Below are 14,356 nucleotides of genomic sequence, written 5' to 3' on the forward strand. Positions count from 1 at the left end.
CTCTACCTTGGAAGGTGGTGGACTCTCCTTCACTGGAGGTTTTTGTTGTTGTTGTTTTTTAACTTATTTACTTATTTTATTAACTATTCCCCATCTGGGTCTCAAAGTGGCTTACAAAATGGAAACATAAAATATACCAAAAAAAAAATCAAAACAAGCATAGGCACTTTCAAGATTGGAACTCCTGTTGTTTTCACCAGAGGTTTTTAAACAGAGGTCAGAGCCTCTCAAGGATTCTTGAGCTGCGATTCCAGCATTGCAGGGGCTTGAACTATTTGATCCAGCCTCACAATTCTATGATTCTACAGAGAATTCTACCATCTTATTTCACATAATGTGTAAACTAGTGGTTATAATTTATTTTATGGCAAGTGTGACACAAGGTAGTTAAGGGAGTTGTGCATCCCTCTTGCAGAGTATTGTGGCTCTGGTCGCACCAATTAATTAATTAATTAATTAGTAACTGCTGTGCTTTAATTGCCCTTGGTTGTGTAACTCTTAATGATAACTGAAGTGAACTGGAGTGGCCAATTCATCTGTTGATAACACACTCATGAGTGACTACTCATCATCCAAGATTTCTACTCAATTTTACTTAAGCCTCAATCCTACACACTCTTACAACCCCAATGAACTTAGTGGGGCTTCTTTCTCCCCCTCCCCGCCCACCTGCAGCCCAGAAGGTAAAAAAGACTCCAGTACTGTATAAATCCCTCCACCGCTTCGTTTCGCTGAAATGCGTAAAAGTGGTCTAGGGGAGGTGCGAGGAGAAAAAGGGGCGTGCCGTTGAGCACGTGCAGAGTGCTCGCCTCCCATCCCGGGGGCGGAGGCGGCCTTGAGGCTTCGCAGGCTGCGCCTCAGCACCTCTCCTGCGAGGAGCGAAATGGGCTAGGGAGGCGCGCTCCGGATCCGCCGCCGGTCCACCTTAAGCCGCACCGAGGCTGCTCCGCCTCCCCTGCCTCCTTCGCCCGTCCTTCGCCATGGCTGCGCGGCGGACGCTGGGCTTCGCGGTCCGGAACTACTCGCAAGCAGCAGCCAAGGTAACCCTTCGCCTTCGAGCCGCCCCGGAGCTCTCCTGGAAGTGCGCGCGCCCTTGTAACCCGGTGGCAGGCAGAGCCTTGACTGGACTGTACCACTTCGGGCCGCGGGAGAGGAGAGTTGGGCGTCTGGGGGCTTCTCCCCTCCCATGGGGCGGCGGGAGGGAGATTAATTTCCTCCTTCCTGCTTAATAGGGGGCCTATACGTATTCAAATAAAATAAAATGCCTGGGGGGGTAGCGAATAGCAAGAAAGAGAGATAGTTGGCTGACTCATGATAATATATTTTTTTGGCGCGGGGGGGTAAAGCTTTAAAAATATATTCATAATGTATATAAAAGAGAACAGTTATGACGGCTGGTGGAAATTAAACGATGAAAAACAAAAATATAAAATAGGCACGGAGTACAGTTGCACATAGGTTAAAAGAACGAAGTCCAAGTAAACAACAGTTAGCGTTATTTGCTCATCAGGTCCAGTTCCTGATCCGCCAAGCTTGTGAGGAGGGTTGTCTTACAAACGCCAATTCATATAAAAGGTGTCTGAAGGTTCTAGTGCTGAACCGGGATAAGAAGTTTGCATATAGGTCTTCTCCCCGTAGGGGGAAGCTTGTCAAGTGAAGTGGCCAAAGTCCAGAAGGAACTTGGTCTGTTGATTCTGCAGCTGCACGTGTGAAATGGGTTTGTCTCTGTGAAAATTGCTGGTGGGTGAGATCAGGTGCAGCTCTCTAATAGCTGGAGCCTCAAAACAAGCTCAGGTTTGCTTCCCCCCCCCTTCCCTCTGAATCTTTCACAGTTGCCACAAGAGGCAGAAATTCAGCGAGTGAAAACTCTTTCTTGGCACAGAGAGGCAGTGGATGGGAGAGGAGGTTCACCTGTTGAATTTCTGCCCATTGTGCAACTGTTTCAACCTATTAATATTTGAGATAATGGTACAGAACTATAATAGCCATTAAGGTGTAGAGCAAGACAATCCCATGTACATTTACTCAGAAGCAAATATGTGTTCAGTGGGTCTTAATCCCAAATAAGGTTCGCATCCAACACCACACATTTAAAGCACATGGCTTCACCCAAAGTATTCTGAGAACTGTAATATGTTAAGGGTGCTGATCATTGTAGCTCCAGGATTCTTTGAGTGAAGACCTGTGCTTTGACTGTGTGGGCAATCACCAACCTGTTGCCCTTGAGATGTTGGATTACAACTCCCATTAGTGCTGAGGCTGATGGGAGTAGTAGTCCAAAAACATCTGGAGGGCAAAGGCTAATCTACAGTGGTACCTCGGGTTACATATGCTTCAGGTTACAGACTCCGCTAACCCAGAAATAGTACTTTGCCTCAGGATGAGAACAGAAATCGTGCCCCAGTGGCGTGGCGGCAGCTGGAGGCCCCATTAGCTAAAGTGGTGCTTCAGGTTAAGAACGGACGTCCGGAACGAATTAAGTACTTAACCTGAGGTACCACTGTATATGGATTGGGGCATGTGGGAAGGAACCTATGGAAGGAGGCAGAGAGTCTTTAAGGTTCTATTATGAAATCCTTGTGTCTCTCTTGTTTCTTTATTCCTTGAGCACCCCAGGTCTGCATCCCTTGTTCACTCAGTACCAGTAACGACATCCACTTGCACCCTCTGCACTTCTGGCTGCCCATTTGTCTCTCCAGCTGTGCTTCCTTGCTTGTCTTGTCAACCCCCAGCCTTATATCTTTCCTGCAGGGCTGGCTGACAGAGGACTTCCTAGATTCCCTGAGAGCAGTGGTGGGGAGCACCAATGTGTCCACAGCCACCCCAGTTTGTGAGCAACATGGCCATGACGAGTCCATGCACAGGTACGCAGTGGGACTTCCCAGAATTCCTCTTCTGCACATTGACCTCGATTGATTGATGCATGGCCGTGGACTTCTCAGGTATAAATGATGACTCTGCACATACAGTACGCTGTGACGGAGAATGGACCGTTTCTGGGGAAGGGCCGTAGAGCAGTCCCCAGCATCTCTAGGCTTGGTGAGCCTGTCGGTCAGTGCAGACAATACTGAGCTAGATGGACCAATCTTCTGACTCGGCTTCCTGTGTTCCTACCAGCACTATATGCTTGCATGAGATGGCTGTCCTTGGCTCCTGGGTATTGACCAGAGAGCAGAAGAACAAGAGGAGGAAAGTCGTCTGGTTGTGCTCAGGCAGAGGGAGAATGCAGGGCCTCCTAGACAGGCTGGTGCTGTGCTCACTAAAGCAGCTGTACCCCCAAGAGGTGTACCCCAACATCCTCTGAGAGATTGCAAAAGAGATTCCTGAGCAGGGTGTCTCCTCTTGCACTTCCACTGCCTCTGAGGTGGGCACTTCACTCTCTCTGCCTCATGGACAGCTCTGTTTCAGGAGACAGCCAAAAACCTTCATTTCTAATCAGGCCTTTTAATTTTAATTATCTGTGGCCTTTTAGAGTGGGTGGGATGTTTCAATTTATCTTTTCTTCCTTGTTTTAATGCAGGTTTTCCCCCTAGGTTGCTTTGAGTTGCCATGGCAAATAAAAAATAAATTTAACGAATAAATTTAATAAATCATCAACAACACCATCATAGTTCTGAGTAAATGAAGACGCATAACTGGAAGGAGGGAACAGTGACATTTCCTCACAAAACCAATGAGGAGAATAGCGCTTACACATTTTACCTCGTTTCTCTCTACAAATACGATAAATTAATTTTCTTTTTTTTTTTTAAGGAAAACTTTTTACTGTTTTTAGAGTTTGTTGAAATGGCTTTAACTTTTCTTTCCTCCACATCTTAATGTGCTATGCAGTGCACTGACAGCCTTGGCCAGTGAGGCGTTTATACACGTGCAAAATTGATGGATAAATTATGTTGTCCCACCGCCGTCTCTTTAGGTGCCGCCCACCAGATGCCGTGGTCTGGCCCCAGAACGTGGAGCAGGTCAGCTTGCTGGCGAAGGCCTGTTACAGCTGTGGGGCTCCCATCATCCCTTTCGGGACAGGAACGGGCCTAGAAGGGGGCGTGAGTGCCGTGCAGGTAAGGAGGGGAACGGCAAACGAAATGGGACCAGGGATTGGGGGCGGGGGAAAGGTAGGCCGGAGGAGTGAGTGGGGGTGTGGGGTATGGTTTTGGGGGAGGACAGAGTGCCAAGTGAGGCCAGGCCTGAACAGAGGCAACATCCACACTGTACATTTAAAGCACTCTACTCTTGTGCCACTTTAAAGTGTCATCGCTTCCCCAAAGGATCTTGGGAACTGTAGTTTGTTAAGGGTGCTGAGACCCCATTCTGCTCCCAGAGCTGCAGTTCTCAGTGGTTTTATGATCAATCCCTCTTCCCAGGGAACTCTGGGAACTGCTGCTCCAGGAGGGGAATAGAGGTCTCCTTGTAACTCTCAGCACTCTTAGGAATTTATATGTTCCAGGATTCTTTTGTGGGTGTCGTGACTGCTTAAAGTGGTATGATACTGCTTTAAACAGATGGTGTGGATGGGGCCTTAGCTTTTGTGTGTGGCAATCGCTCCTTTTCTCCTGCCTGTTTTTGACTATTGTTCGATAAGCCATCACACCAGTAAATGAACAAATTGGCTGCTCTCCAGAGGCAAGGAGATGGATTTTAAAGGCTGGGGAATAGGTGGGACTCCTGCTCCTCCCTGCCCCCCATGCCAGACGCCTCCTCTTTGGGTTCCCTGTGTTCCCCTTTTGGTAACCCTGTGCTTGTCTCTTTCCATGGGACAGGGTGGTGTGTGCTTTAACCTGACCCAAATGGACCAGATCTCTGAGCTGAACGCAGAGGACTTCACTGTGGCTGTAGAACCAGGTGTGACCCGAAAGGCACTGAACAGCTACCTACGGGGCAGTGGACTCTGGTTTCCTGTAGGTACGCTTGCCTTAAGTACAATTCTGGGAGGGGTGCAGTGGAGTTGCATTCTGGGAAATAAAGGAATGTGGTAGCGGACCAGCCTAGTGGCTGGCAAGCCATTGCTGCTTTGATCTTACCTGCATTAGGAGGGGGGTGGCCTGGTTTGCCATTACCTAATTGCTCCCCCGGCTGTGCCTTTTCCTTCTTCAGACCCTGGGGCTGATGCTTCTCTCTGCGGCATGGCGGCCACAAGTGCCTCAGGCACCAATGCTGTGCGCTATGGCACCATGCGCCAAAACGTGCTCAACCTGCAGGTGGTGCTGCCTGACGGGAGGGTCCTCCACACGGCCGGCCAGAGCCGGAGGCCCAGGTACCCAGCTAAGTCCTTCTTGCTGTCCTGAAGCTTCTTCTGCGCCTTCCCTCAAATCTTGGCTTTGGCAACTTCCAGGCTGCTGCTCTTTTGGGATGGGGTTCAATCATATGCCAGCAAGTTCAGCTTGCTCAGTTAAAATGGATTTGGTTGCTTCTCTGAAAGATTAGACGTTTTGCAAGAAGGGAAGTGAGGGGGAACACACCAGAAAGTATGGGATAATGTTTGTTTGATGCAACCCGCAGGAGTGAGATGGGCTTTAAAAGAGGATTAGACAAATCCATGGAGGAAGTGGCAATCAATGGCTGTCAGCCATGATGGCTAATTCTGCCTCCATTGTTGCTTCTGAGTCCCATTTGCTGTGAACCACAGGAGCAGAGAGTGCTCTTGTGCTTGGATCCTGCTTGTGGGTTTCCCACAGGCATTTGGTTGGCCAATGTGAGAAGAGGATGCTGGACTACGTGGGCCATTGGCCTGATCCAGCAGGCTCTCCCTATGTTCTTATATTCTTAAGCTGCTAGCCCAACAGAAAAGCGACCATCCTGATGGTTGTGTGACCTTATACAGCATCGAATACATTGCATGTGCTCATTGGGAGGAGGAAGGTGACTGCTTACACCAGGGGAAGAGGCTGATCAGTGCAGGGCCCAGCCTGGTCCCTTGAAACTCATGGGCTGCTTTTTGCTTGCAGGAAAAGCGCTGCTGGCTACCACCTAACAGGGCTCTTTGTCGGCTCCGAGGGGACGCTGGGCCTCATCACCCAGGCCACGCTGCGCCTGCACGGCACCCCAGAGGCCACCGTGGCAGCCGTCTGCGCCTTTCCCAGCGTGCAAGCAGCTGTGGACAGCACTGTGCAGGTTCTTCAAACTGGGATCCCCATTGCCCGTATTGGTAAGCAGGACTATAGGGCACCCCAGGCGGTGGGGGACAAGAGAGAAGAACAGGGTGGGCCAAAAGGCTTCCTTCCGGAGCCTGCAAGATCAGGCCTCGAAATGGTCTCGTCAGCCTGAATCTTCTCTGTGCAGTATATATAGGACTCCTCTCTGCTACTGGCTGAGTTGGGATGGCATGGAATGTTCACAAATGGTCTAACTTCTGGGGTGGGTGGGAAGGGGTTAGACATGGAATGCAAAGGTCAGTGCAGGTGCTGTGTCAGGGAAGGAATGGGACAGCTGGGTGGAAGAACCAGGACATAAGAGCAGGAAGAACGGGGAGTGAGGGCGGTTAGAGGGGAATTAAAGTAGAGGGGCTAATGGCTGGCATATGTGTGTGTTTGTGCAGGGGGTGGATGGGAGGAAGTGAGATAGAGATTAAAGGAGCCTCATGCCATCTTGGAGCAAAAAGGCCTGAAGGCCAGAAGTAAAAGACTTGATGCCCATTTAATTGATTGATTGCATTTATATCCCACCCTTTTCTCCAAGCATCTCAAGGTGGCCTACATGGTTCTCCCCCTCCTCATTTAATCCCCACAACAGGCCTGTGAGGTAGGTTAGGCTGAGAGGAAGTGACTTCATGGCTGAACAGGGATTTGAACTGTGGTCTCTCTCAGGTCCTAGTCCGACAGTCTAACCATTTCACCACCACTGGCTCTCTATCAAAATAAACAGTCAAGTCCGTGACCACAAGTGTTACCTTAAAAATTGGGTCTCTTGTCGTGTTTTCTCCCACAAGGCGAGCCTTGCCTTTGAAACAAATAAATACATTCCATAGACAAATTTATTCAAGTAAGTTTACGTCCACCTCCTTACATTGTCCAATACGCACGCACACTTTTTCCTTCGCCTCAAAACTGCTCTGGCGTGGAGGTGGTTTTGTGATGCTGCAGGAAGGCTGCTCCCATTGATTCATACGCTAACGATCTCACGTGAGTCTACTCTGAAGTAAGCTCCATGGCGTTCCAAGAGGCTTCCTCCCAGGTGTGTGTTGCATTGCCCTCTAACTGTGCAATCCTAATCATGTCAGCTCAGAAGTAAATCCTATTGGTTTCAATGGGGTGTAAACTGGATGAGGATTGCAGCTGAAGTGGCCTTGCTTGCTCTGGGTTTTCCCTTCTGCTCCTTGATGTCCCCCTATGGTGAGTGCCCCTCTTCTCTTTGCCACCAGAGTTCCTGGATGATGTCATGATGGCCGCCTGCAACCGCCACAGTGGCCTGAGCTACGCAGAGCTGCCCACCCTCTTCCTGGAGTTCCACGGGACTGAAAACAGCGTGGAGGAGCAGGTCCAAGCAACAGGTAGGGGCTGCAGAAGCCGGGCCAAGCCTGGCAGCCAGACAAGCCTGGGAATAAGGCAGTGTTCTGCCCGGACACTGAGGTCCAGTGCCAAGGGCCTTCTGGCAGTTCCCCTGCTGAGAGAAGCCAAGTTACAGGGAACCAGGCAGACGGCCTTCTCGGTAGTGGCACCCGTCCTGTGGAACACCCTCCCACCAGATGTCAAAGAGAACAACAGCTACCAGACTTTTAGATGACATCTGAAGGCAGCCCTGTTTAGGGAAGCTTTTGATGTTTAATAGGTTATTGTATTTTAATATTCTGTTGGAATCTGCCCAGAGTGGTGGGGGAAACCCAGCCAGATGGACGGGGTATAAGTAATAAATTATTATTATTATGAGTAGGGATATGTTTGGCACAGCAGCCTGGCACCATGCTTTGGTGGTGGTAAGGTAAAGGTAAAGGAGACCCTGACCATTAGGTCCAGTCGTGACCGACTCTGGGGTTGCGAGCTCATCTCGCTCTATAGGCCGAGGGAGCCGGTGTTTGTCCGCAGACAGCTTCTGGGTCATGTGGCCAGCATGACTAAGCCGCTTCTGGCTAACCAGAGCAGCGCATTGAAACGCCGTTTACCTTTCCGCTGGAGCGGTACCTATTTATCTACTTGCACTTTGGCATGCTTTCGAACTGCTAGGTTGGCAGGAGCAGGGACCGAGCAACGGGAGCTCACCCCGTCGCGGGGATTCGAGCCGCCGACCTTCTGATCGGCAGGTCCTAGGCTCTGTGGTTTAACCCACAGCGCCACCCGCATACCCTTGGTGGTGGTAGTGCATAGTTAAACTGTGGAGCTCTCTCCCACTGAAGGCAGTGATTGCCACCAACTTGGATGGCTTTAAAAAAGGATGGATTCATGGAGGAGGAGAAGGCGATCAACGGCTACTAGCTTTGATGGCTATGCTCTGCCTCCACAGCTGGTGGTAGCAATGTTTCTGAGCACCAGTTGCTGGAAACCACAGGAGGGGAGAGGGCTCTTGGGCTCTGCTCCTGTTCATGGGTTTCCCCACAGGCATCTGGTTGGTGGCTGTGAGAACAAGATGCTGGACTAGATAGGCTATTGGCCTGATGCAGAAGGCTCTTCTTATGGTTGGCAGCAGAGACGAAGAAGAAGAGGAGGAGTTTGGATTTGATCTCCCGCTTTATCACTACCCGAAGTAGTCTCAAAGCGGCTAACATTCTCCTTTCCCTTCCTCCCCCACAACAAACACTCTGTGAGGTGAGTGGGGCTGAGAGACTTCAAAGAAGTGTGACTAGCCCAAGGTCACCCAGCAGCTGCACATGGAGGAGCGGGGAAGTGAACCTGGTTCACCAGATTATGAGTGTACCGCTCTTCACCACTACACCATGCTGGCTCACCAAAGGTGGTAGTGGTGGGGCTCTGACGCAAGGCTATCTTCGCAGGGGAGATTGTGCAGTCGAACGGGGGCTCGGACTTTGTGTGGGCACGAGAGCAGGAGGCTCGCAGTCAGCTGTGGGCCGCACGCCACAATGCTTGGTATGCTGCGCTGGCCCTTCGCCCAGGTCGGAAGGTGAGTCAGAAGGGGAGAGGAGCAAGCTCTGGTGGGTGGCTTAGCGCTTTAAAAAGAAAGAAATCTGATCTGCCTTGCAATTTGGCTCCTTTGCTTGAGTTACGAAGAACACTCTCCATTATGCTTCATTTTACCTCTCGCTTACCCTGTTCCGAACCTCCGTTCATGAGGATCGCAAGGTTGAGTTACAAGCAGGTTCCCAAGTTTGGCTGACTGGCTACCTTCTTTTCAAGGTTGCTTCTGAGAATGAGTTGTTGATGAAAGAACTCTGCTGCATGTCTAGTGAAACTAGGGTTTGGGCTGCTGTGGAGCCACACAAGGCTGGAGGGTTGCAGAGTCTCATTAATGTGGGGTGGTGTTGATGGAGGAGTTTGGCCTTTGCCACCTCTCTTCCTTGGGCTGAAGGCTAGGCAAGGGCATTTTGAGGTTTGGTGGGTCTCAAAAAGATTTCAGAAGGATAGGAAGGGGAGAAAGTTATGCCTCCTCAAAAGCATCTCACTTGCCCCACCCTTTCCCTCCTCGCATCTGCATCTGCAGGGATACTCGACTGACGTCTGTGTTCCAATCTCCCGCCTCCCTGCAGTCCTGCTGGAAACAAAGAAAGACCTACTGGAGTCCAAGCTCACAGGTGGGCAGAATATTGTTTGAGGAGCATTCCAGAAATGTGGGGCCACCACTGAAAAGGCCTGATTTTGTACTGCCACTTCTGAACCTCTAGTTCAGATGATGATGATGATGATGATGAACCTCTAGTTGGATGATGAGCGTGTGGGGAGAGGTGGTCCTTGAGCTACTGGGGTCCTGAGCTGTTTTAGTCCAGTTGAAGGGCACTAGATTGAGGGAGGCTGGCCTCATCTTCATCCTGTATCATGGCAAACAATGATCTCTTTACCACTGTCGGTTTTTCAGGCCCTATTGTCGGCCATGTTGGTGATGGGAATTTCCACTGCCTCTTGATTTTTGATCCGGAAGATGCCGAAGAAAGCAGGAGGGTGGCAGAGTTTTCTAAACGGCTGGTCAGGTAAGGATCTGACTGGTGATCAAGGGTCTGGAAACCAAGCCTTATGAGGAAGGGTTGAGGGTTGTTCCAGAGAGAGGGGATATGAGAGCCATCTTCAAACTTCGAAAAAGCTATTACATGGAAGATGGAGCAAACTTGTTTGCTACTACTTCAGAGGGGAGGGCCTGAACCAGTGGATTCTAATGACAAGAAAGGAGATTCCGACGAAACATTTGATAAAAACTTTCTGGTGGCAAGAGCTGTTTGACAGGGTAATGGACTACCTTGGAAGGTAGTCCACCACTCTCCTTCACTAGAGGTTTTTAAGCAGAGGTTGGATGGGCGTCTGTCAGAGATTCTGGAGCTGTCATTCCTTTAAACTAATGACACTTGTCCAACTCGTGCTCTGTGATTCTATATTTTGTGGTATGCAGGAATCACTGCTGCTTAAGAGCCTCCAATTAATGAGATGATGGTGATAATAGAAGAGTCTTTCTGCTTCCTAAGTTAACCTTTCAATATGTGGGGGGCTGTGCAAGCCAAGGGGTGAGGCAAAACTCACAGCCCCTTTGTATCCTTGCTGCCCCTTGTTTTAACAAGAGGACCAGAGGCAAATGCTGGCTGGCAAATGCTGGGAACAAGGTACCAGCACGGATGTGCTTATGTTTTGATCCAATGTTTGTGCTGTTATTATTTTCCTCCAGGCGTGCATTGGCGATGGACGGCACCTGCACAGGGGAACATGGCATAGGCCTGGGCAAACGCCAGTTTTTGCGTGAGGAAGTAGACGAGGTGGCGCTGTCCACCATGCAGCAGATCAAGGCGGCGCTGGACCCTAAAAACCTCATGAACCCTGGAAAGGTGCTGTGAAAGCCTGAGATTGTCTGCGCAGATGTAATAACAGTGCTTTGTAGTGGATTTACATGGAACCGTCCACACACATCAGTCCACTCTATGAATTGTTCTGTGATGGTTCCCCAGTGTTAATTGCATCACTGCCATCTGGAGGGGCACAGTATTGAAAGTGGGATTGTGTATATACTTTCCGCTACCATCATGAGCGCAAACCGTTACGGACACATGATAAGGACGCTTGGAGTGTCCTCCCATGAGGCCCAGCATTTTTTCCCATACAGGGCGAAAGCTCCATCTTTGACTGGAAGCATCTGTTGTGGAGGCTGCACCACATACGCCCTTCCAAAGGGGGCTTGCCTACCATCTCTGGCCCATTTGCACTGCAATCTTAAAAATTAAACCAGTTCAGTTCAACCTGCAGAGCTTACCATTCTCTCAAGGGATGCAGAGTACTGTAGTTATCCAAAGGGCAATTGGTATAGCGGAGAACTCTCTGCTTCACCCAGTGTGCCACTGCCAAGGTTCCTGATGGAAGCTTTGATTCTGAAGATGCTTTAAATGTGGCAACCTTTTGTTAGGTAGGCATGACCTTGGCTGGACTCCACAGCCACCTCTGTCTGAATATGTATTACGTACCTGTTTTGCCAAGCGGAGCTGAAATGAGCCACAAATGTGCATTTGTGGAGCAGATGGAGCTGCAGGTGTTACAAAAGCACATGGGTAGAAGCTGGGATGGGATGTGGGCTCTGAAGAAATGCTTTTCCAGTGGAGAAAATCCTAAAGTTTTGTCCTTTGCCAAAGACCAGGCTTGCTGAATCTGCTTTGGGGTTTTTTTACTAGAGCCCCAAGATCTACCAACCAGAGCCAGCTGCAAAGGCACCCAGTTAAAATGAAAGAACAGGGTGGCTTCTAATCACATAAAATCATTTTCAGTACCTGTACTTGTTCTGACTTTTCCCCACCAAGGCCCACTGCTGATCAGCTTTCTTTGTTTCAGCAGCCTAATCTAGATGGGGGGATAGTCATTTTGTTGTGACATTTCTGAGAGTCAGAAACCCTTACTGATCTACTTCAAATCAAAGAGGTATCTACCTCTTACTCATCCTTCACTCTCTAGTTCCAGGAAGCAAAGTTGCAGTTGCATGATGCCTTCTCAATCCATTTTCCTACCTACACAGGTTGACAGCTGTATGTGTGTCTCTTTTGACTCCTCTCCTCTGCAAATCCTCTGGCATCTGCTTTTTCATTTTACTTTCCAATTCACTGGCAGAACTCATGATCAAGGACATGGGTCGGCAAACTAAGGCCCGGGGGCTGGATCTGGCCCAACTGCCTTCTGGATCTGGCCCGCGGACGGTCTGGGAATCGCTGCGTGGATCAGATTCTGATCGTTCAGGCTGTGCCATTCCCCCCCCCCCACACACACACACTGCGGCGGCGCCTCTTCCCTCCCTTCTCCTGGCTTCTCCCCGCCTTGCGGAGGAAGGGAGCTGGGCTTTGATTGGTGCCAGCAGCAGCAGCGTGATCACTTGAGCAGCCGCCATTTAAAGCAGCCTCTCTCTGGAGCCCTTTTGCACACCGCTCATTGTCCCACCACTGCCACCATCTGGCCCCCCACAAGGTCTGAGGGACAGTGGTCCGGCCCCCTGCTGAAAATTTTTGCTGACCCTTGATCAAGGACTTCAAGCTGCCCCCATTACCACCACTATTTAACCAAGATGAAGCAATAGTAAATTGCACAGGTCGGGAAAGTGTGTAGGCTTGCCAGTTGCATTAAACAGCTTTTTCCAGTCTATGGACCACCAGCTGTTGGGACTCCCACCTCCCATCAGCTCCTGCCAGCATGGCAAACGCTCAGGGCTGATGAGAGTTGGAATCTGGCAGCAACAGCAGGAGGGCACTGATTGGGGAATGCTGGCACAGGCGTATTTTACACTACAGGAGAAGCAGTGAGGGTACGGGATCTGAACCTCACACACGTGACAGATTTCATCTTCATGAGCCAACCCTGGAAATGGGAATTAGGCCTCCCAGCACCAAGGTCATATTTTGCCTTTCCTGCAAGTGTCTCACAAAATGAAAAACATCCCCAATTAATAAGCTGGAAAAGAGGATGCCCAGCCAGAGAGCATCAAGAGGGCCTGATGGGATTGGAGGGTACCTTTTCCTCCACCTTCTCTGGAGCTATGCAAAACCTGTGTGCTCTTAAGAGAAGACAAAAGCTATTAGAGAAGAGCTTGTACCATCTCTTGGCCTAATAGAACTCTTGTCACTGCATTTTATACCATTCGTTTCAGTATTTCAAAACTGTAATACAAATACAGATGCCTTGGCAGAAAGGTGGCATACAAAGGCAGTCCAATTAATGGCAGTGATTCATCAGTACCGGGGAAAGTGGAGGGGTGCGTCAAACACATCACTTTTGAAATTGAGGCTAGTGCTGTCGTCTTTCTGGTCCTCCACTGTTTTCTAGAAGACGGCGGGGGGGCGGAGAGTTTTGCTCCTGCTCTCAACCATGTCACAAGATGCAGCTCCTTTCTTTCATTCCATGGACCAGGAATGGGTGAACTTGCGGCTCTACCTGTGCTGTGTTGCTGGACTGCAGTTCCCAGCATCCCTGACCACTGGTCAGGCAAGCTAGGGTTGCTGGGAGCTGGAGTACAACAACTGCTAAAGGGCCACAGGTTCCCCATTCCTGCTATCCAGAGAACCCAGCAGTAGATGGCACCAGAGCCAACGAGTTCTGGTTTGGTCCCCATCCTCCTACCTGTTGAGCTCTACAAGGGACAACACTGAGACAAGCAAGAGGGGGCCTCGGACTGCCTGTTACCTGCAATTCATTTTTACCTGAAGGAAACAAGATGCAGCCATTCCTAAGAAAAAGTCCCTTAACATTCAGCCTTTTTACTTGATACGCGATACCACAGCCCCAAGCAAAGATGTGCGTAGGTTGCAATTCTGTGCAGAAAACCTCAAGATTATGGTTGCAGCTGCACAGCTCAGCTTCCTGAGATCCTCAGCTGTAGCTTAAAAGGAAACGCAACGTGGGTGCAGATGCCAGGGTGAAGATCTGCAGGTAACACCTAGTGAATCGCCAGAGGGACGGGGATTCATTGCCCCACATGCCCTTTTACCACCCCCAGCAGTATACACATCATGTGGGAGAATTCTTAACCAGTGTAAATATATGCAGGCTGTGGCAGCCAGGCTTTCCTAAAAATGAGAGAGGAGTCCCAGTTAGGGGAATTGCAGGCCTGAGGCACTCAGCCACCCCAGCAGCTCCACCAATTGGCTACCGAAGCAGCACCAGTGGACATTACAAGACTGCAACCAAAGAACTGGTTTAAAAAAAAACCCCTAGCCCCTCCTGCACCGCTTCTTGGCCCTTGTTGCCTTCTCCAGCTTGCCAGCCCACTATGCAGCAGTGACAGGTTTCTTATGCCCTTGGGCTCTTTT

At 50.0% G+C, this 14,356-nt stretch overlaps 1 protein-coding gene across 1 annotated transcript; it reads left to right on the forward strand.

Moving 5' to 3' along the window:
- Positions 1–832: 832 nt before the first annotated feature.
- LDHD (lactate dehydrogenase D) lies at positions 833–11,314 on the forward strand. The gene is made up of 11 exons (XM_053399258.1): positions 833–1,040; positions 2,752–2,864; positions 3,917–4,058; positions 4,758–4,899; positions 5,092–5,251; positions 5,943–6,142; positions 7,355–7,483; positions 8,918–9,045; positions 9,583–9,673; positions 9,955–10,066; positions 10,750–11,314. Exons 1-11 carry the CDS (start codon positions 981–983, stop codon positions 10,913–10,915), a joined length of 1,443 nt encoding a protein of 480 aa, XP_053255233.1. The 5' UTR covers positions 833–980; the 3' UTR covers positions 10,916–11,314.
- Positions 11,315–14,356: the final 3,042 nt, after the last annotated feature.

This window comes from Podarcis raffonei, chromosome 8 (assembly GCF_027172205.1).
Source record: "Podarcis raffonei isolate rPodRaf1 chromosome 8, rPodRaf1.pri, whole genome shotgun sequence".
Taxonomy (NCBI): domain Eukaryota; kingdom Metazoa; phylum Chordata; class Lepidosauria; order Squamata; family Lacertidae; genus Podarcis; species Podarcis raffonei.

Excerpts from the sequence above, each read along its gene's own strand:
- LDHD (XM_053399258.1), top strand. The coding sequence starts at position 981 with ATGGCTGCGCGGCGGACGCTGGGCTTCGCGGTCCGGAACTACTCGCAA. Across the intron at positions 2,865-3,916 it reads CATGACGAGTCCATGCACAG|GTGCCGCCCACCAGATGCCG; the intron begins GTACGCAGTGGG and ends CCGTCTCTTTAG. Across the intron at positions 9,674-9,954 it reads ACTGGAGTCCAAGCTCACAG|GCCCTATTGTCGGCCATGTT; the intron begins GTGGGCAGAATA and ends TCGGTTTTTCAG.